At 53.6% G+C, this 20,352-nt stretch overlaps 1 protein-coding gene across 7 annotated transcripts in view; it reads left to right on the forward strand.

Annotated features, from left to right (window-relative positions):
* CAMK2A (calcium/calmodulin dependent protein kinase II alpha) overlaps positions 1-19,998 on the forward strand; it is a 62,364-nt gene extending 42,366 nt beyond the window's left edge. For 2 of the 7 annotated variants that reach the window (XM_036424045.2, XM_045576338.1), the window contains exons 14-19: positions 2,146-2,178; positions 3,155-3,203; positions 10,156-10,231; positions 12,674-12,768; positions 16,288-16,516; positions 16,775-19,998. In XM_036424045.2, the coding sequence (XP_036279938.1) occupies positions 2,146-2,178; positions 3,155-3,203; positions 10,156-10,231; positions 12,674-12,768; positions 16,288-16,516; positions 16,775-16,778 (486 nt within the window). In that variant the 3' untranslated portion in view covers positions 16,779-19,998. Of the gene's footprint in view, positions 1-2,145; positions 2,179-3,154; positions 3,204-10,155; positions 10,232-12,673; positions 12,769-16,287; positions 16,521-16,774 lie in introns of those variants that run through there. The other 5 variants (XM_045576339.1, XM_036424046.2, XM_045576341.1 and 2 more) reach the window with 4 other exon arrangements.
* The last annotated feature ends 354 nt before the right edge of the window (positions 19,999-20,352 follow it).

The raw sequence follows: 20,352 nt of genomic DNA on the forward strand, positions 1-20,352 counted from the left end.
AACCATGCTTTTTTCCAGGTGGTTCTAAGAGATGTGACTCTACTTTTGGTGAAAGATTCTTGTAAAATAAATGCTGGCATGCTGGTCAGTGTGGGACTATTGTTAGTATCGTCATTTGTGACTCAGGGAAATTGAGTCTTCCCATTATCAAGAAGCGATGCCCCCCCCCTCCCCCCAAATCACCCCAAGGCCTCCACTGCTATGAGGAGGGGCCGCCTGCTCCCACCCTCAATCCCACTCACTGCCCCTGTTGGTGTCCCATCCGTGCCGTTGTGACTTCTCTCTCCCATGTCCCATCCTGTCACTGTACGTCCGAATCTGATGCGGTCTCTGCTCTGTGTTCCCTCCTCGTGTCCCGCCTGGAACCTCCTGGCCCCCTGGGCCAGTCCTCAGGTTTCTGCTGTCAGCCAAGCTGAGAGGGCCTGTCCCTTCCCCCAAACACTGTGCCTGGCTTGGCTCCATCCGGGAGTGAGGCTGACTCTAGGAGGAGAGGAGAGGAAGAGAGGGAAAAGAATGGCAGAGAAGAGGAAAGCAGAAGAGAGGAGAGGAGAGGAGAGGAGGAGAGGAGAGGAGAGGAGAGGAGAAGAAGGGAGGGGAAAGGAGAGAAGATGAGAGAAGAGGAGAGGAAAGGAGGAGAAAGGAGAGGAGAGAAGAGGAGAGGAGAGGAGAGGAGAGGAGAGGAGAGGAGAGGAGAGGAGAAGAGGAGAGGAGAAGGAGGGGAAAGGAGGAAGCTGAGAGAAAGAAGAAGGTAGGAGAGCGAGGAGAAAGGAGAGAGAGCTCTTGCTTAGCTTCTCTTCGGATTCTCTCCTGAGAGGAGAGGAGAGGGAGAGGAGAGGAGAGGAGAGGAAGGGCTGTCTGAAGGCTGCTGGCTTTGGAAGTCACACTGTCCGGCCCAGCTGGAGCAGGTGCAGGGGCTGTGTCTGGCGAGCCACCCCTGTCGTGTCTGCAGAGGCCCTGGAGAGAGAGCACAGGATCTCAGCCCAGAATTAGACCTGAAGACCCTCAGAATATTGTGTTTCTCCCTGGTGGACCCACCCTAAGGGCATCTCCAATCTCTCCTCTGCTCCCCCCCACCCCCTTCAGTGCAGCAAGGAGAGCAGCCTCGGGTGTGGATGGTTTGGGAAGGGTAAACCTTAGAAGAGCAGCCAGGCTGTGGGTGCCTGAGGCCCAGACAGAGGAGAGAGCAGCACTCAGGGGTTCTGGCCTCTGCTCTGCTGACGGCAGCTGAGAGACCTCGGGCAGATTACTGCCCGTCTTTGGGCCCCAGCTTCTTCTCTGTGCAATTCAAGTGTCAGTCTTGAGCTGCAACCCTCTGCATGAGTCTTTAAGACTCTTGGCTTAGAGCTGAGAGAAGAAGATAATCTACCTTTGTCCGTTCTCTTTCCTTCCCTTGCTTCCGCAGCCAGTAATACAGGGAAAGCTACAAACTCCCTCCAAAGCTAGCGTGGGCTGAATGGCAGGACCCGACGGCTCAAATGTCTGGCTGTGCCTTGGGTTCTCTCTCAGCATAAAGGAGCTGGCTAGGCCAGGCACTGGGAAGCTGTGAACACAAGCGGAAGTCCAAAGGCCAGTTAGAGGACTGGTTCCCGCACTTGGCCCTGCTCTGGGATCTCCTGAAGATACTGTTTTAAACGGAAATCCCAAGACCCCACCCTAGACTGAGTTCCCACACTCCTCGAAGGGGCCTGGTTATATGAGTCTAGGACGCTTGGGGTCCTTTCAGCAGGGATGCATGGGAGTCTAGGAGAAACTGGACCTCACCCCCCCCCCCTTCCCCGACCCGAGCACCCCTTTGTCCTTCAAGAGCTTTAGATTCTGGAGGCCTTAGGCAACTGGCATTGGAGAACCAGGGTTGACTTCCCCCCAGCGGAGCTTGGCTTAGAGGGAGCCCTGGTCCAGGGGAGGGTTGGCCTGGAGCTTGGTGATTAGACTGTGAGACCCAGCAGCTGTGCATGAGGCCCCAGAACTTTAGGCCGAGAGAGGACTGGTCCCACCAGGTGAGCTGCTGCTGGTGGCCCTGATTCCTTGCCCCCATGCCCTGAGGCCCATCCTCCTTCCGAACCTGCCCTGTCGTCCATTCCTCTGCTCTCTGCCGTTTTCATGCTGTGTCTTTTCCTGTCCCATCTCTTCTCCTTGTTTTTCCAGAAAAGAAAGTCCAGTTCCAGCGTTCAGTTAATGGTGAGTGTCTGCCGTCTCCCAAACGCCGGTAAATGCTGGGCCTCGACCCCTCGCTCCTGCCTCCCTCCTGCAGGCTGCACAGGGAACCCGGGGCGGGGAGAGGGTGCTCAGGGCGTGCTCGGTACGTGTGCCTCGTGTGACAAATATGTGTGTTGCGTGTGCGTGTTGTTGGCGTGTTTCTGTTGACACCTCCAACTCCATGGCCCAGACCAGCAGCCCGACCGTAGACCTGAGAACGCTGTTGGGTAGGAAGCTTGATTTGAACCCCATCCCACATCCAGCCCTTGGCTTCTCGCTTCTCCCCGCCCTCTGCTGTGGAACTCATCTCAGGGCTTGGTTTGTGCCAGTTGTGACGCAGGGTGGAGGGGCTTGGTTTGGCCAATGCAGTGGGTGCCGGAGAGGCCCTTCTTGAACAAGGCTATACAGGGCCTGCCGGTGGCAGAGGAGCCACCAGCCCTGCCTCCAGTGGTGGCACAGTGGCCCATGTCCCTCTTCTTCTGATTCCAAATGCTGTCTCCCTCAGGTGTGTGGTTTTTCTCTCCCTGAAAAGCCCAGCTCTCTCACACTGGGCCTCCCTCTCCCTCTCTCTCTCTCTCTCTCTCTTCCTCTCTTGCCAATGTGTGTATTCCTTCCCCATTCTGTGGCCACCATGTGCCTCTCTGCCCCTCTATACTCCCTCTATGATCCCCAAGCAAAACGGCCCAGGGACCCCTCCCAGCCCGTCCAGAAAGGCCAGGGTTCTCCTTGCATCCATCCCTCCATCCACGCCTCCATCACCAGCCACCTGCTTAGCTGGGCCCTTCCCCTTCGTAGGTTCAGAAGTCTGACAGGTTTTCAGTGGAGCTTCCGGATGGCAGAGCCAATGAGGCTTACAGAAACCAGGCTGCAGCATCAGGCAGCCGGGGCAGCCCCCCACTGGCCGCGCCCCCTCCTGCTGGCCAGGCAGGCCTCAATGCCTCCCTGTTCTCTCTGGCAGGAATCTTCAGAGAGCACCAACACCACCATTGAGGACGAAGACACCAAAGGTAGGGGGGCCTTGCGTCTGACGCCTGGGCCCCAAAGCCTCCTCAGGCCCCCTACACTGACAGCCCCTAGTTTGATGGTTTGAAAGGGCCCCAGTGCCAACCCCGTCCTGCTGCTCTGCACAGAACCTCACTCTGGTTCCTTCCAGACTGAGCACACTGTGCCCGGCGTGGGATACTCAGGCCACTCGTGGTACACAGCTGGGCCTTTATTGTAGAGGTTATGCGTGAGCTTTCATATGTGTCAGAAAAGATTAACGTAACACATTCCTGCCATAAATGTATCGCAGCGGTATGCATTTTCCTTTTGAAATAAGCATGTTTGAATTTTTTTAAGTGTGCTGATTTTGAAAACATGAAGTAATAACTGTGAGGAAAGGGAAAGCAAAATGCAGGATGTTCAGTTGTATGGGAATCATGGGAAGCTCTGCCTAGGAGCAACCTGGGATGCAGGTCCTCAGAGGGAGCAAGCCGCATGTAATTGCGATCGGATAGTAAGAGGCGGTAATGAGGACCGTGATAGAAATAATGGCTGTGTTGTGGGCTAACCTGGAAGTGCTTTATGTTGATTTGAACTTCATCATAACCCTCTGGGGAGGTTGTTGTTAACCCCATGCATCCCACAGCCCCAGAAACAGAGGAGTCGAGTCAAGTGTCCCCAGGCCCTATAGCTCATAAGGGTGGAGTCAGGGTTTGAATCCGGGCAGCATGGCTCCAGGGCCTGGCTCATAACCACCATGCAGGGGGCCATGGTGTGTGGAAAGGATGCGTCTTCTGGCCAGGGGACACCGAATAGTTGGATGCGTTGGTGACATTCTGTGCTCCGTCTGCACCCTGCCCTCCTCATCCCCCTGGGACAGGGACACCAGAGAGCTCGGGGTTCCCGCACCTGGGCACGTGTCAGAGACGCCTGGGAGCCTCTGAAATCTAGGAAGACACCGTTGACCTGAAGAGACCGCAGCTGGGCCAGTTTAGACATTTTTCAGTGGTTTAGATAATTTTCCTTGAATAGAACATAATAATGGAGAAAAGACCATTTTATTATGCAATAAGTATTTTTGCACAATTGCAATCCAGGTTTTAAGACAGCTTTGATACAGTAAATGCCATGACTACCTCTTGCGTCTGCCAGGGTACCCTGGAAGATCAACCCCACCTGTGTATTGCCCTCTCTGATCAGTCCCCCTTGTGGGGCACAGGTCGGGGGACTCACTAATGCCATAGACTGGCACTAGAGCAAATTCATTTTCCACGAAGGCACTAGTGCCAACCTTTAAAAATACATGGCCTTGAAGAAGAATCCCTTGTTAGGGTCAAATCAGCATTCTAAGTCCCTCAAGTATAATTCTCCACCCACCCATGGCCCTGCCCCTGTGGATTCGGATTCTATGGTTTTGCATTGGCCTGAGACATGGTGTTTCTGTGACCGGCCCCATAGTTGAGGCTCACTGTCCTGATGGTAAGATTGGGATTTTGGGGAGACTCGCTGTGGTCTCATGATTCTGGTCTCACAGTAGTTAGGGACCATGGAGGCACGCTAGCTCTGTGCTTCTTCACTGGGGTCCATTTGCTGGTTGACCTTGAACAACTTACTCAACCTCTCTGAGCCTCAGTTTCCTTAACAATAAAGAGTTGATGATAATAGTTCTAACCTCCGAGGATGGCTGTAAAGATGAGATGAGATGCTGCATATAAAGTGCTTACACAGTGTTTGGCACATGGAAATTGTTTCATAAATCTTAAATTTTTTTTTGAGGCTAGAGCTTGTGGTTGACAGGAAGCCACATGCCATTTTTGGAACATCCATTTTACTGAAAGATTATTTTAAGACAAATATTTATATATTAAACAGACAGAGAAATATTTGGAAGAGAATGCAAAACTTGTGTGCGCTATAAATGTAAAATATGAGCTGCCACAGACATTTTCCACCTGGGGGAATAGCTCTGGGTTGCATCCCTGAGCCCTACACTTACAGTCATCATTCTCTGTGTTAGATCACTGGGGACATTTGTGAAGCCTTGAATATTATTTAATTCATCTAGTCCCCCCTTTGTTTCCCCTTCTTTTTTAAAAATGTTATTGATTTTAGAGAGGGAAGAAGGGGGAGAGAAAGAAACATCAATGTGAGAGAGAGATGTTGATTGGTTGCCTCCCTGACAGAGGATTGAACCTGTAACTTAGGTATGTGCCCTGACCAGGAATCGAACCTGAGACCTTCCAGTGCACAACCAACTGAGCAACACCAGCCAGGGCGAGGCCCCTTTACAGGAGGAAGTGTGAGCTCAAGGATGAGGAAGGGCACATCGGGTTATCAATGGCAGAACTGGGAGCCACTCCCTGCCTCATTCCCCCACATGTCTGATGGGAGAGACGCCGGCTCAGCCAGGAGCTTCTCCCGTGCTTGGCAGGAAAGAGGAGCCCTGTGCCTCCCACAGCTTCTCCAGGCCTCAGAGAAACTTTCCAGAGAACCATTTTCCGGTGTTGATCTGTTAAGTCTTCTTCCTAAGTGAGAATAGCAGCTGGTGGGGTGGATTCTGACCTACCATTAAAATTAATTAGAAATGTCATCCTCCAGGGAACATTTTCCCACGAGCAAAGGAAGGGACATTAATATTTCAGAGCACCTCAGGCCTTATGCGCAGGCCTCTCCCCCTCCAAATCTCACTGGGCTCTGCCAGGCCTTCTCCCCACTTCCTTACCCCCTCCCGGTCAGCTCCATGAAATATTCATTTCCTCTATGGCCCCAAGAACTGCCTCAGAATCTCAGCAGAGACATTCTGGGAAATATCAGCCAGGAATGCCGATCCCATCACAGCCTTGGCATGCTGTGTGATCTTGAGAGAGTGCCTTAACCTCTCTGGTCCTCAGCTTTTCCATCTTTAGGGGAGCACTCCTGGGCTGTCTGGGTGAATGCCTGGCAGGTGGACGTGCACAGCTTGCTCCTGAGCAGCTGCTGAGTAAACCCCTCACATAGCAATGGGATTGCTGAGGGCACGAGAGGGGCCCAGAACCAGAGTGAATTTATCCAGATTTAAGGAACACTAGACTCCCAGGTTTTTTAATTTATTTTTTTAATTTTTTGTCCCAGAGAATGAAGCTAGGGAGATTCCTTCCCATTAGGCATTGACTGTTGGCATAATTGGTGTCCTGAGTGGCTGGAGGCAAAACCAAGTTAGGTATTATCTCAGGCTATATTAATAGAGGTAGTGTCCGAAGTGGGGAGGGGATAGAGAATGCTACTCCGGACCTGATATTGTGTAGAATCCAAGCCACACCTGGGATTATATGCTTACACTCAGTGAGGCCTCTGAAGAGTAGATGGCCCGCTTGAGTCAGAGCCTCAAACCACATCCTGGAGGCCTTCAGCCCTGAGGAGAGAAGACTGGCAGGGCAAAGGCATACATCCAGGGAGCAGACAACTCAGTGCAGGGCCCCGGAAGGCAGAAGGGAACCAGAACCATAGCGAGGGGCTTCAGGGTGACAGATTTCAACTTGGAAGAAGAAGGAAGCTGGCACCAATGGTGAGAGCTGTCCCATAATGCAGCGGGCTGCCCAGTGGACTGCAAGCCCCCAAATGAAACCCAGACGAAAGCCTCACACATGAGGCCGCTGGGAGGCAGCCTGAGGTCAGAGGCCATCCTCAGGAGGAACTTCCAATTCGGAGACTTGCACACGATAATAAGTAGCTGCTGCAGCTCAATAGTTGATCATCGACTCATGAACCGGAGGTCACAGTTCGATTCCCAGTCAGGGCACATTCCTGGGCTGTGGGCTCGATCTCCAGTGCGGGGGCATGGAAGAGGCCGACAGTCAATGATTCTCTCTCATCATTGATGTTCCAATCTCTCTCCTCCCTTCCTCTCTGAAATCAATAAAAATATGTTTATTTTTTTAAAAAGATATTAACCACAGCTCTCATGTAGGGAGTGCCAGCTTCTGCTCTAAATGCTTTTTATATTGCATCATTATTGACATAAAAGGAGTTGATATAAAGGCCTGGGAACAGTAGTTGGTTCTTAGTGAGGACCACATATGTATCAGCTATTTCTTTTGCTATATTCTTAACTCACATAATCCTTAGAACAACCCTATGAGGTAAGTGCTATTGGTAGCTCCATTGCACAGATGGGGAAACGGAGGCACGGGGAAGTCCCTTGCCCAAGGACCCAGGGCCAGGATCCAAACACAGGGAGTCTGGCTACCGACATCATGTCTTTGACCACTTTGCTAGCCTCTCTGAGATGGCATGAGAGGCAGTGCACAGGGGGCAGGGCATTACGCACAGGCTCATGGGATGTCAAGTTGGAAGCATTCTTAAAATCCAGATGGAGGAGGCCAGGGCCGTGGCACTGGCCCCATGCCTGCCGTGAGCACATGGACCCGCTCTGGGTCACCACCTTGGTTCCGCGTGGGAGAGGCTGGGTGACGTGTCTCCTGGCAGCGGTGGCTTTTTTCCATCCTCAGTCTCCAGCATCTATGCCGGAGGGCAGAGTTGACCAGGAGGTCAGGCTCTTGGGCTCCCTGGGACAGGCCACTAGGCAACTGGGGCAATTCCAGGAAACAGGGCAACATAGCAGCCTTGGTTTGGTGCCATCCACTCACTCTTTCCTTCTTGCTGCCGCTGTCCCAACCCCAGGCAAGGCCCCCGAGTGACCTGGCAGAGCTCACGGCCTCAGATGGACTCATCCCCAGCCCTGGTGATTATTCAAAAATAATTTGTGGTTCATGGTGGTAACAGACATTGAAGATGAGCACCCACCATGTGTCTAGGGCTGTGCTGGGCAGGGGCCCCTGCCCTGAGGGGCATGTGTGGTGAGGAGAGTGTGATGGGCTTTGGAGCTGCAAACGCCGGGCAGTTGGTCCACGGTGCAGACAATAACGTCTCTCACCTCCAGATTGCTCACCTGTGATGTGGAGGTGATAGCCACGTGAAGTGGTGCTGTGAGCTTTCAAGATCCCGCAGGTTGAGCACACAGCACAAGGCCTGATGTGCTCATTAATTTAATAACGAGTTCCCCTGGGGGCAGGCCTGTTCTAGGCGCCTGGGAATCCAGCAGCCAAGGGCAGCCACAGCCCAGCCTCCGTGGAACTTGTATTCGAGTTGGGGAGAAGACGGCATACAGGCTCTGAGTGTCAGGGAGCATGGTGGGGTGCTGGGGCCTCCTGGAAAGGTCCTGGGCTGGGAGCCGGACTCTGCACCCTGTCTGCTCCGTGTCCCTGGGCAAGTCACAACCCCTCCCGGGCCTCAGTTTCCCCAGGAGTGTGACAGGAAGGCTGAGCCCCAGTCTTCAGGGGTTCTTCCAGCCTGGCTGTTCTGTGACTCTGTGTCCTCTGGGTCTGAGGTGAGCTCCTGGTGGGAGATGGGGTGGGGTGACTTGGGCAGTGATGAGGAAAAGGGCAGGGACAGCCTCAGCCAGCATGGTCTCTCTCTTTCTCTCTCCCACATTCCAAACTGAGAAATGGCTGAGTGTCCATCTACCTCACCTGCAGCTGCTCCATAGGCCAGTGAACCGACCGGATTTGGAGCTGAGCTTGAACCTGGGGGAGGAGGGGAGGAGAGGAGGGAGAAGGAGGGCATACCCCTGGGAAACCATGTGAAGCTTCTGGTAGAACTGTCCTTCTGGGACCAAGAGTCCTGGCCTCAAAGTCCTGCATTACTGAGGCTTCATGTCCTCAGGTGTCGGCTGGGGGAAACGGGCCCCACCCGGCTCTCAGGTGTCTGTGTGGCACAGATGTGGCACCATGTGGGAGGATGCAGGAAACGATACCTACACCGTGTACCGACTGTGTGCCCGGCTTTGGTTTGAGTGCTTCGTGCTCATCACCTCATCCCAGCTTCATGCCAAGGAGGGGAGCACTACCATCTCATCGGACAGACCAGGGACCTGCCTTGTGGCCCACAGTCTCACATCTTGTAAGGGCCTTGGTTGGAATTTATTTATTTATATATTTTTAAAAGAGTATAGCCTAAAATGAAAGGTCCTTCTGCATATAATTGCTCCCAAGCTTTTTTTTTTTTTTTTTTTTTTTTTTTCTTTATCAATTTTTGGAGAGAGCGGAAGGGAGAAGGAGAGAGAGCAAAACATCGATTGGTGGCCTCCCTCACACACCCGACCGGGGATCAAGCCTACAACCCGTGCATATGCCCTGACAGGGAATTGAACGGGCACAGGACAATGCCCAATCAACTGACCCACACTGGCCAGGGCCTCGGTTGGAAGTTAGATGAAGCCTTTCTGGTACTGAAGCCTGGGTTCTTTCCACGAGACTTTTGGCACTGAATGAATGAGAGGTGATGTTGTCCCCATTTTACAGATGGGAAGACTGGAGCTCAGAAATCACACATATAAGAAAAGTGACGTCTAACCCTCTGCCGGAAAGACAGCAGCTGTTTGTATTGTTTCGATGGTGGCAGGGGAGGCCAGGTCTCAGCAACTTGGAATCATTATGCCTAGAAAGTTCTGGAAAGCTCAGAGCCTGATTCCTACAGGCACCCACACGGAGCATAAAGCTCCCCATACCTAAGGGCTGAATAAGCCCTGAGACCTTTGTTAGCAGCTCCAGTTTGGGCATGGCTGCTAGGGACAACCCTGACAGTTGACTGTTTTGATAGGAAATTGTATTTGAAGTCAAAACAGGCCTAGGGTGGGAATGCCCTCCATGGCTGCTTTTAGGGGGCAAGGGCTGTCAGCTAAGACACTGGCTCTGTCCCTTGTAGCTGAGGGAACTTTCATACCGTTCTCACCTTTCTGGGCCTCAGTTTCTTCTTCTGTGAAATGGGAGTAATGATACCTACCTGTCATGGCTACTGTGAGGATAACTGAGACGATGTACACGAGGCCTGCAGGCCCCAGGACAGGGTCCAGTCCATGACAAGGACTCAGGAAATGGCAGTTGGTGCTTCATTGCTGTCACGATTGCTACTATTTCTGTGTCCCCTCCTGCCTTTCAGTGCGGAAACAGGAAATTATAAAAGTGACAGAGCAGCTGATTGAAGCCATAAGCAATGGAGATTTTGAGTCCTACACGTGAGTCGGCTGAGCCCATCCTGCATGTCCTGCCTGGATTGTTGTTTCGGGGGGCTGATGGCTAACTTTGGGGTCCGCGTCTCTGACTCGCAGTCACTCACTCTGCATGTGCTGTGAATCAGAATGAACTCGAGTTCCTGTTTTGCCTTCAGACTTTATGCTCTTATTAAGCTTTCTGTTCAACATGCTTCTCCATCCCTCAGTCCTGCTCCTCCTGCTCCCCGTTCCCGTTCCCCAGGACTCTCTTGCTTCCCTGAGGAAAGAGGGGGTGATCTCCACTGCAGCACGGGCCTCCTCAGGAAATGAGCTGGGAAGGAGGAGGGGGAGGCAGGTCCTTCCTTAGTCTTGCCTTGTGGGCCTGGGTCTTCACCCTGGACCTTCTCAGACCTCTGACCTCAGCTGGGCGGGAGTGGGCAGGAATCCACAGAGTGAGAACCTCCAGTGAGCAACGGTGAGCAAAAGAACCTCAAAATGGAACCTAAAATTCTCTAGGGAATGAGGCAGTGTGCAAAAATAACATAAGAGGAAACAGGTGGTATAAGATGTTCTCTCCACACCTGGGCCAGCCCTTGAGGGGCAGCTGTGTGCAAAGGCTGGGATGGAGCGCCCCCTGGTGGTCACCCAGACTACCCTTCCTGGTCTAAAACCCAGAAGCAGGCTCTGAGCCTGTCTTCAGTTGCTCCAGGGACAGCTGGGATTCCAGGCTGAGGCCTCAATCTCTTGGTTAGGGTTGTTAAGGTCTGGGCCCGGAGACCCCACGTATGCTTTCAGTGGACAGAAACTGCCAACTGAGGCAGAATAACCCTTGTCTGCTGGGTTCAGGTGAGGGGAGAACAACCTGGCCAGGTTTGCTCCTTGGGCAGCCTGTTCTTGGTTTCCACTGTGCCCAGGAGCTGAAGTAGGTTTCCCAAGGCCTGGCAGTCACTGTGGGAGGGTTTCCACAGCGATGGGTGGCAAAGCCTCAGAAATCTATTAGTTACCTCTGGAGGAGCAGGACCTTGGAAGGTGCAGGTGTTAGACTGAGGCCACAGGTACACGTGTGTGCATGCACCTGTTCATGCATGCAGGTTTGCGATTGTGTGCACAGGGGTGTGTGCACTGGGTGTTGTATAAAAGCATGGAAATGCGCTAACTCAGTTTTGCAGCGGTCCTAGAAAGAGGTCAGTCAGCCATGGGAGAACCAGAGAGTGGCGCTGGTAGAACACAACCGGAAACGGGGAGAAAGAAAGGTGGCTCCTGTGGACCCCAAGTCTCTCAGTGCCATTTCTGGGGACTCCCTCACTCTGTGATGTCACTTTCTCTGGCATCTGTAGTGTACTCTAGGTTTTGACCCCTTGCCATGCCCTCTGGGGGCCATGGGGCCCTGTGTACCCCTGGATAAGTCCCTCCATGTCAGGAGCCTTGGTTTCTCTACATGTACAGTAAGGTTGAAGCAGATAGTCTCTTTCAAGGGCAGGCATGCCCAGAGACCTCCTGGAGAGGGGCTTCCCCAGGGGTGCTCAGTCTCCTCGATGTTGACAGATCAGACTCCCATGTGGTCTGAGCACAGCCCCCGGCCCCTAGTTAACCCACCTGGAGAATTTGAGGTTCTGCGTGGAAAAGCCAGTTGCCTGAAGTCACAGCAACAGAGCAGTGAGGGCAGCACAGGGACAGAGTGCCCTGCACTTGCTAGGAAAAAACTCCTCCAGTTGTCTTCCGTTCCTCCCCAGATCGGGACCTCTGCCTTTCCTGGGATACTTTCTGTCCCTGGCTTCATTGTCATTGTCACAGGAGTCCACGTTCTGTCACAGAGACCTGGGGATGGGGGAGTCCACTCTCCCTCTCCCCCCAACCCGGCTATCAGGGTCTCTCAGTAGACTGAGACCTGGAAGGGAGCATTGCCCTGAAAACACACAGCCATGCCCCTGCCGCCCTCCTCCCAGGCATTGCTTCGTGGAATGCTGTTTTCCTCATCTCATAGTGAGGGCTGCCGTTCACAACAGGGAATCTTTGTTTAAAGTAGCAAAATGCACGCTCTCCAGGGGCAGACCTTCTTGGTGAGTGCAAGTCACTTAAATGTGAGGGAAAAGGCTCCCAGGAACCCAGGATGAATTAGGAACTCCCCACCCTGGGGATCTGCTGCCGGGGCAGGGACGGGGTGCAATTGGGAGAATAGCCTTTAGGCTGGTCTGTGCAGGGCCCAGCTCTGCACGCACTCATGGTGCTCTTGATTAGAGAGGTTAAGCCGCCTGGCTGGTAAAATGGCAGAGCCACAGCCTGAACCTGGGCCTCCCGGTTCTAAATGGCATCAGCCAGTCAACGGTGTCCCACACTACACAGTTCGCAAAGCCCCTCCCCCACCCATCGGCCTCATGGATCTGGTGAGGTGGGTGCCGTTACTCCAGTTTCACAGGCTCACCCAGGCCGCCCCAGCCCCTCTTTCCTCTGACTTCCTCCCCCCAGGAAGATGTGTGACCCTGGGATGACAGCCTTCGAACCTGAGGCCCTGGGGAACCTGGTCGAGGGCCTGGACTTCCATCGATTCTATTTTGAAAACCGTGAGCAATTCCTTCTGTCTGGGGTGCCTGTTGTCTGCTCTCGTTCCGTGTCCCGCCGGATGGCACAGCAGGGTGACGGGCAGGGCCCCCGGGGCGGCTCAGGAGCCAGCGAAGAGGAGGATCCCGTGTGGACAGGGGTTGGTACCGCCTTGGTTCCCTCTCCTAACCCTGGCCCGCCCCACTGCCAGCTGCCCCTCCCGTGGCTGAGGATGTGGACCTGGGATAAGCGTGATGAGCCCTCTCAGCCCTCTCCTTGCCCGTGACCCTTCCCACATCCAATTTATAGTCATCTTGACCCCTGGGACCACCCCAGCTGCCCAGCTGGTCACAAGCTGGCTTGTGGGTTGTTATGCAAGTGCCCCCTCTCGGTGGGCAGCCTGGGGAAGAGGAGAGGCCCCGAGCTCACACTGCTGTGCCCTGCCTGTCTGTCTGGGTCTCTGTCCGCACGTCTGTCCTCTCTGGGCCTCTCCTCCGCAGGAGAGACCCGGCAGCTTGGCAACCAGGGGCTGTCGGGGCTGAGGCTGGGCCTGACCTCGGGTGCTTTCTGCCTGTGTCCGTGTCTCACCTTGGCCAGGGGTCAGACAGGGGTGAACCACAGCGCATGCAGGTTAGGGTCACGCAGCTCGGGACTCGGAGGAAGGCCTCGGGAGGTGGCATGGCCACCGTCTTCCCGAGGGAAGGCATGTACCACTGAGGTTTCACCAGATGATTTCCGGGTCACGTGGGCACCCCTCCAAACCACAGTGGCTCTCACAGTGAGAGAGTTGGTCCCTTTCTAAATTCTCCTTCAGTACATCCGGCTCCATGAAGGGGAAAGGCCCGGTTGGGTGCTAGTCTGTCTGGAACACCCCGTAACACTTTCTAATTTCCCTCTTCATCAGGGAGAGTGGTCTCCGGCTCAGATCTCTTGCAGGCAGGCGTGCGGAGCTAGGATTACGTAACTTCATTTAATTTCTGCTGGACTTATTAAAATCGGGTTCTGTGATTCTGGTTGACACTGATGATTGCGCCAAAAAGTTTTCTTTTAAAATATCAAATAATAAAGTGAATCGGTTTAAGGAAATATTTTAATGAAGTATAGGTGGCAGTTGTAGGTTAAAATGAAGGAGGTATTTAAATGGCTGATGTAGGATCTAGTTCAATTCTTCATCACACAGAGGGGGAAACTGAGGCTCAGAGAGGGGAAGTGACTTGTCCAAAGGAACCCAGAAAGTCAATGGCAGACCCCAGTCCTGACTCACTGCAGTGCCCTTCCCTTCCTTCCCCTCCCCTCCCCTCCCCTCCTCTCCTCTCCCTTCCCTTCCCTCTCCTCCCTCCCCTCCCCTCCTCCTCCCCTCCCTTCCCCTCCCCTCCCCTCCCCTCCCCTCCCCTCCCCTCCCCTCTCCTTTCTTCCCTTTCCCTTCCTTTCCACATGCTGCCCCTCTCCTCTGTGCATCAGTAGCCATCAGCTGGACACTGCTACCTGCATCCAATCTGACTGAGTTTTATAGGGTACAGAGGCTCAAGAGCACCCCCAAAAAACTGTGAAGAAGAACATTGCATTTTTCTTTGATCAGTCGGACTCTGATTCTTTAAGGCTAGCAATGCCAGTTTAATTTTCACGTGAAGAGAGGTGGCGGGACTCCGCCCTCTCTCCCACTGGTCCCCATGACCTTAGAGCTCACCAAGGCCATCTCTCTACTGGTTTGTCCCCTGAAGATACTGGTTCCCCATGGTGTAATCCAGCCTCTGTCTGTCCCTCTGGGATTGTTCTAAGATTGCTCTAATTCAATCCCACAGAGATACTGTGGGATTGGGCACCACTGTTCTCAACATGTAGAATGAAGGAAATTTGGGGAATATTAAAATTGTAGAACCTTAGACTCTTGGAATTGTAAGGATAAGACTACTTTTAGGTTCTACTGCTATTCTTTCAAAACCTAGCCCAGCTTAGAACAAGTCAGGTTGCTTCTCTGGACCTCAGTTTCCAGGTCTGCTAAATGGACACATTAAACTAGGCCATCTTGACTGCCTTCAGCTCTGGATGCTGTCAAGGATGCTTACGGAGGCTTCCTTGCATTGGGAGGAGGGACACTGGTGACTTCTGACCTCTGAGGTCACTCCCAAGCCTACAACACGAAAGCTGTACATTCTCTCTACAAGCCCAGAATTGTAAAACTACATTAGTCTACAGACCTAAGACCCCGTGATTTTGAGTCCTTTATCCAAAGCCTGGGTAGAGTGTGATTATAATATTAGGGGTGGAAACTATTGGAGGCTTTCTACAGTCATGGGCGGAGGGGTGGGGGGGGAAGAGAGACATTTTAGATTTTTTCAGAAAATCAGTGACTCACAAACCTGGCTGGGCATCAGAATCAGAGAGGGTGGGGAAGGGGACAGGGGCTTTTTAATACTATAGATTCTTGAACTGACATCTCCAAGGATTCACGTGTGCTTTCTGTGGTGTTTGGACTTACCTTTGGGCTATACTAAGGAAAAGCATAAGGGTTATTCCTGTGACCCTGTCCAGTCCCAGCCTGGCTTATTATCATCTTCCTGTGCTTTGTGTTTTATCTTGCTGGGAAAAATTAAGAATTCCTAGAATCAAAATAAGTAGTAGTAGCAGTAGTAGTAATAATAATGGCTAATATTTTCCATAGAGAAAGATGTTTCAGATCTTTCAAAAGGCATGTCTGTCAGGTCTATGATTATAAGAGCTATGCATTTCTCTCTAACTCTGCAAAGCTCCGTGACCTCACCCTACGAACCGCAAATACCATCCTTCCAATCCCAAGTCTAAGGTTCTACAATTTTAATATTCCCCAAATTTCCTTCATTCTACATGTTGAGAACAGTGGTGCCCAGTGAGGGGCCCACAAGCCGTATCTGGACCGCACACATGTTTTATGTGGCCTGCATGTTGTTTTAAACTTGAATTAGATGCCAATAATTAAAAATGAGACATTTCCACATAAAAACTCAGATTTCCTGATTTTCTTGAAAAGTCAGCAAGTATGGCATTAGGGGTCCCGGTTACTCAGATAGCAACCACTAGGGGAGCTGTGTACAGGGCGCCCCCTGTGGATGGAATGTGGTCAGCTAGTCACCAGTGTCCACCACTCTCTATTGTCTCCCTCACCCAGAGGCAAATGGTCAGTTGTCATTTAGCATTTTGTACCCGGCTCAGCCCCTCATTTGTGTACTTGCCTGGCCTCTATAGGGATCGGGGTTCAAGACTAGTCTCAACTGATTTGATCCTATAATCATCTATGTTGTATTTTTCTGTGTCTGAAGACACTATGATTCTAAAATCCCATTTCCCTGTGCTTGAAGTGTCTGAAACCTATTACCCCTAAGCTGGGCTGTGACCTAGTCATCTAGGAGTTCTGCCTTGACACCCAGGTGGCTGAGCCCTGTCACGGAGGCTGCTCCTCGGGAAATGAGGCAGACGGAATGTGCTGGGGGTTGGGGGAGTGAAGGGCATGAGGCAGGAAGTCCCTCAGCTGCATCTGCTCTGCTCACTCCCATCCCCGCCTGCAGTGTGGTCCCGGAACAGCAAGCCTGTGCACACCACCATTTTGAACCCCCACATCCATCTGATGGGCGACGAGTCGGCCTGCATCGCCTACATCCGCATCACTCAGTACCTGGACGCCGGCGGCATTCCCCGCACGGCTCAGTCGGAGGAGACCCGCGTCTGGCACCGCCGGGATGGCAAATGGCAGATCGTCCACTTCCATAGATCTGGGGCGCCCTCTGTCCTGCCCCAGTAAGAGCCCCTCCTTCCTGCCTTGTCATTGGGACCCTCTAAAGGGAGGCCATGGGACGGGGGCGGGTGGACCATGGGAGGAGACCAGGCCTGCTGGTCCCAGGGGTAGAGCTGGGCAGGTCCCTTAGGGGGTAGCTACCTCCATCTAAGGAGGTAGGCCGGGGTGGGTGCCTAGGAAACGGGGGGGAGGGGGGGGGAAGGGGGGAGGCGGCGCCTTGGATGCACCTGCATGACCCATTGCATTATCGTGTCTTACAGTTGAAGGACCAGGCAGGGGCGCTGTACTGCAGAGAGCTACTGGTGTCCGTCTGTCCGTGGAATGTCGCCGCTGGTTCTCCCACCTTGGATTTTGCTGGAATTCCCCCACTCACATCCTCCCACCACCACCATCACCGCCACTGTCATACCTGCATCAAGAGCACCTGCCCACAAAGCCTTCACGTCTTCAGAGCAAATGGCCACATCTCCCTGCCGCCCGCCAGTCTCAGTCTCCGTCCCCAGCCAGGGCAGAGCTTCCTCAGGCCTGGGAGCCCTGGGTGCTGGCCCTGAGGACCCCCCGCCTGGCTGCCATTGGCCTGATTTGCCTTGGCGGCAGAATGCCCAGCTGTTCGTGCACCCAGGAGCTGGAGAGAGGAAGAGGTGGAGTCAGGAGATCCCTGATCTCTCTCCTCTTCCAGGATTCCTCTGGGGAAGGCAGATGAACCTGCAACCCCTGAACCCACTTCCCCCATGGGAGAGAGAGAGAGAGAGAGAGAGAGAGAGAGAGAGAGAGAGAGAGAGAGAGGAGAGCGGAGCAGATGCCAGGAGCCTCCTGCCTCAGACGGCCTCCCTACCTCTTCTCCTGTCCCATCCTGGCCTCCAGGCCCAGCCTGACACTTCTCCCTCAGTGTGCAGAGCGCGATCCTCTCAGGGTGCCCCCACTCTCCTCCTCCTTCCTTCTCTGACGTTTACCTCCATCTCTAACCACCCATTCCACCCCCCCCCCCCCCCCATCGGGCCCGGGGAATTCCAGCTTCATCACAGCCGAGGGAGAAAACCTGAATGCTTTTTGGGGGCAAAAGAAAGCAACGCCTAGGTTATCTCTTCTCCTTGGACCGCATGCCTTTTTATAGCCAAATCCTGTGTGTTTCGTAAATGGGTTTCACGTTCATTGATATTTATGTCATAACTAGACCTCTCAGTGATTGTAAAGGAGGGTTGGGCTGGGTTGGGAAGGGCAGAGGGAAGAGGACAGAGGGATAAGCTCTTTTTCTGTCCGTTCACTTATTATTTTTTTTTAATATCATCTCTGAAATGGGTGTGGTCACCATTGGTTCCCCAGCCTCAGTGAGAGGCACCTCCCCAGAATTTTGGACCCCAGGTTCTTCTCAGGACTGCGTCAGGTGTGAGTGCCGATAAGAAACAGGACGTGGGGGCAGAGAGCCTGGGGGAGGTCCTCAGGATGGAAGGACCTGGACTTTTCTCTGTTTGCCTCCCACACGGGAGTCCTCACGACCACGCTTCCCGAGCGTTCATCCCAGCTCATCTGTGTGCCACCCCCGGCGGCCTCCCCCGGCTCTGGCGGAGGGCCGTGAGCATGTGTCTTCCTCACCCACCCCCTCGGTATCCGCCGGTCTAAGCAGAGCACCGGGACATCTCCTCTCCACGCCTCGTCCTGCCGCCGCCGTGGGCCTCATCGCTCCCTCCTCTTTTCTTTTCCTTCCTCTCGCCCTCTTCCCTGGGGCGGACTCTGATGTAGAAGGCCTTGGCACATCCACGAGGACCTACTGTCTGCACTATTTTCTTTGCATGACTTTATATGCAGTAAGTATGTTGAAAAAAAACACAGAAAAGAAGAAAAATCACAGCAAAAAACAATCTACATGTTTTGGACAAAAAAAAAAAAAAAATAGAGGCTGTATTCTCAGTGTCTGACTCAGAAATATGTCGCTGCCTCTCTGTGCTTCTGGCCTCTGTGTGGCCACATGTTGCCAGCATGAGATACCGTCCCGTCCGGAGGATTTTAGGGGAGGAAGAGCCACATCCCCAAGGCTTTGGAGGAGGCACTGGTTCCCCCAAACCTCCCGGGAGTCCTGGGGGGTAGGTGGAGCAGGACTGATGGGGATATTTGATCCAGACCTTTCTGAGCTTTCCCCGATTGTGGGCTCTTCTCTCAATGGCCGACGCTCTGGGGACAGGTGAGGCGGGCAGGTTGGGGCCACAGGCCAGTACAGAGGCTGCCAAGGCCTCCTGGTCTCCAAGCTGGTCGATCAGTAGCCTCCGTTCTTGGTAGAGACCCTGCTGCCGAGGCCCAGGGGTGGGCAGTGGCTTGCCCCGGGCCCAGAGGGTTTCCCAGTAAGGCCCACTGATCCCAGCATCCCAGCCGCAAAGATGCCTGCCTCCCAGGGAGCTGGGAGCCGCCAGCTCCCACGGCCATCCCCAAGCCAGAGGTGTGGCCTTCACCAGGGATGCTGCCACCCTCAAGGTCAAGTCTGGTCCCTCCTTCAGCCTTGGTTTCCCCTTCAGGTATAGGGGTGACATATTCCTGCCCGGCCTGTGTCGCAGGGCTGATGGGAAAATCCAATGGGGTGGTACCATTGATAGGGTTAGTCACTGGCTGGACTCCCATTCTGAGCCTTGCCAGTCCCCTCCCCCGCCTGCCCTGTCATTCTCCTCGTTGGTGCCTGTCAACTGCTTATCAGCAGTGGACTGCGGGGGGCGCAAGAGCTGTGGCTTGGGGCTCATTGGGATTCCAGTCCCAGCTCTGAGCAGACTTGCTGTGTGGCCCTGGGCACATCCTTTCCCCGCTCTGGTCCTCACTTCCCCACCAGAGGAAACGGAGCTGGAGGACACCAAGGTCCTGCTGACACACCTGCCTGCCATGTCCCTCTCTACGTACCAGGGAAGTGGAGGCAGGCCCCTTTCCCAGGCTGAGACGGCCCCGGAGTGAAGGCCTCGCCTGCGGGGGCGGGGGGGGGGGGGCTGCCAGCCGGTGTGGGCTGCAGGCACCGGCACTGGCACCGGTGTGATCCGGAGGCAGCAGGCAGGGGAGACAGTCAACTCTGTGCTCCTTCCAAACATCCTATAGATGCAAAAAAAAATAATAAAAAAAAAAAAAAATAATAATAATAATCCAGACCTAAGACCTGGCCTAGGTTCCAGCATGCAAACACGTTTACAGGAAAGTGTTGTCCCGGGTTCGGGCCCACGTGGCGCTGACCCTCACCATGGCCTCCCGTCTCCCTTCATGGGAAGACCCTCTGGGGGATGTGTTTGCCAGACTCCCCATGCTGGTTTCTTTGTTACTACTATTTGTTTGGGGTTTTGTTTCAGTTCTTTCTCTCTCTCTCTCTCTTTTTTTCCCTTTTCTGTTTTTAAAAAATATGTGGCTGTGAACTTGAATGACCACTGCTCAAACTTTATGCTATTGGGGGGGTGGGGGGGAAGGAGGGGCGTCTGTTTTATTCTTGGTGTTTTCAGTGCAATAAATAGCTACAAACTTCTGTGCGGGCTGTCTCCCTGTCTGAGTCAAGCACACACTGGGAGGTTGTTTCTAGACCTTCCTAGATGCAAAATAAAAAAGCCAGGTCTTCATTTTGATTGGACCAACGTGGTCACATACTCAGGGCTGAGCAATCACTGGGAGATGATGCCTAGACCACCTGCCACAACCTTAGAGACAGGGATGGGGCTCTCGGGCACCTGGGGGCCCTTGACAAAAGCAAAGGGGGTGGCTCTAAAGAGCCAACAGCAAAGTCTCCCTCAGGGGCCTGGGGCCAGGCTCTTCTCCTCCAGGCCTGGGCTCTTGAATAAGGAGGAGGTTGTTCCAGAAGTCCCTCCCCACCCCTTTCCCTCAG

This window comes from Pipistrellus kuhlii, unplaced genomic scaffold (genome assembly GCF_014108245.1).
Source record: "Pipistrellus kuhlii isolate mPipKuh1 unplaced genomic scaffold, mPipKuh1.p scaffold_m20_p_8, whole genome shotgun sequence".
NCBI lineage: Eukaryota > Metazoa > Chordata > Mammalia > Chiroptera > Vespertilionidae > Pipistrellus > Pipistrellus kuhlii.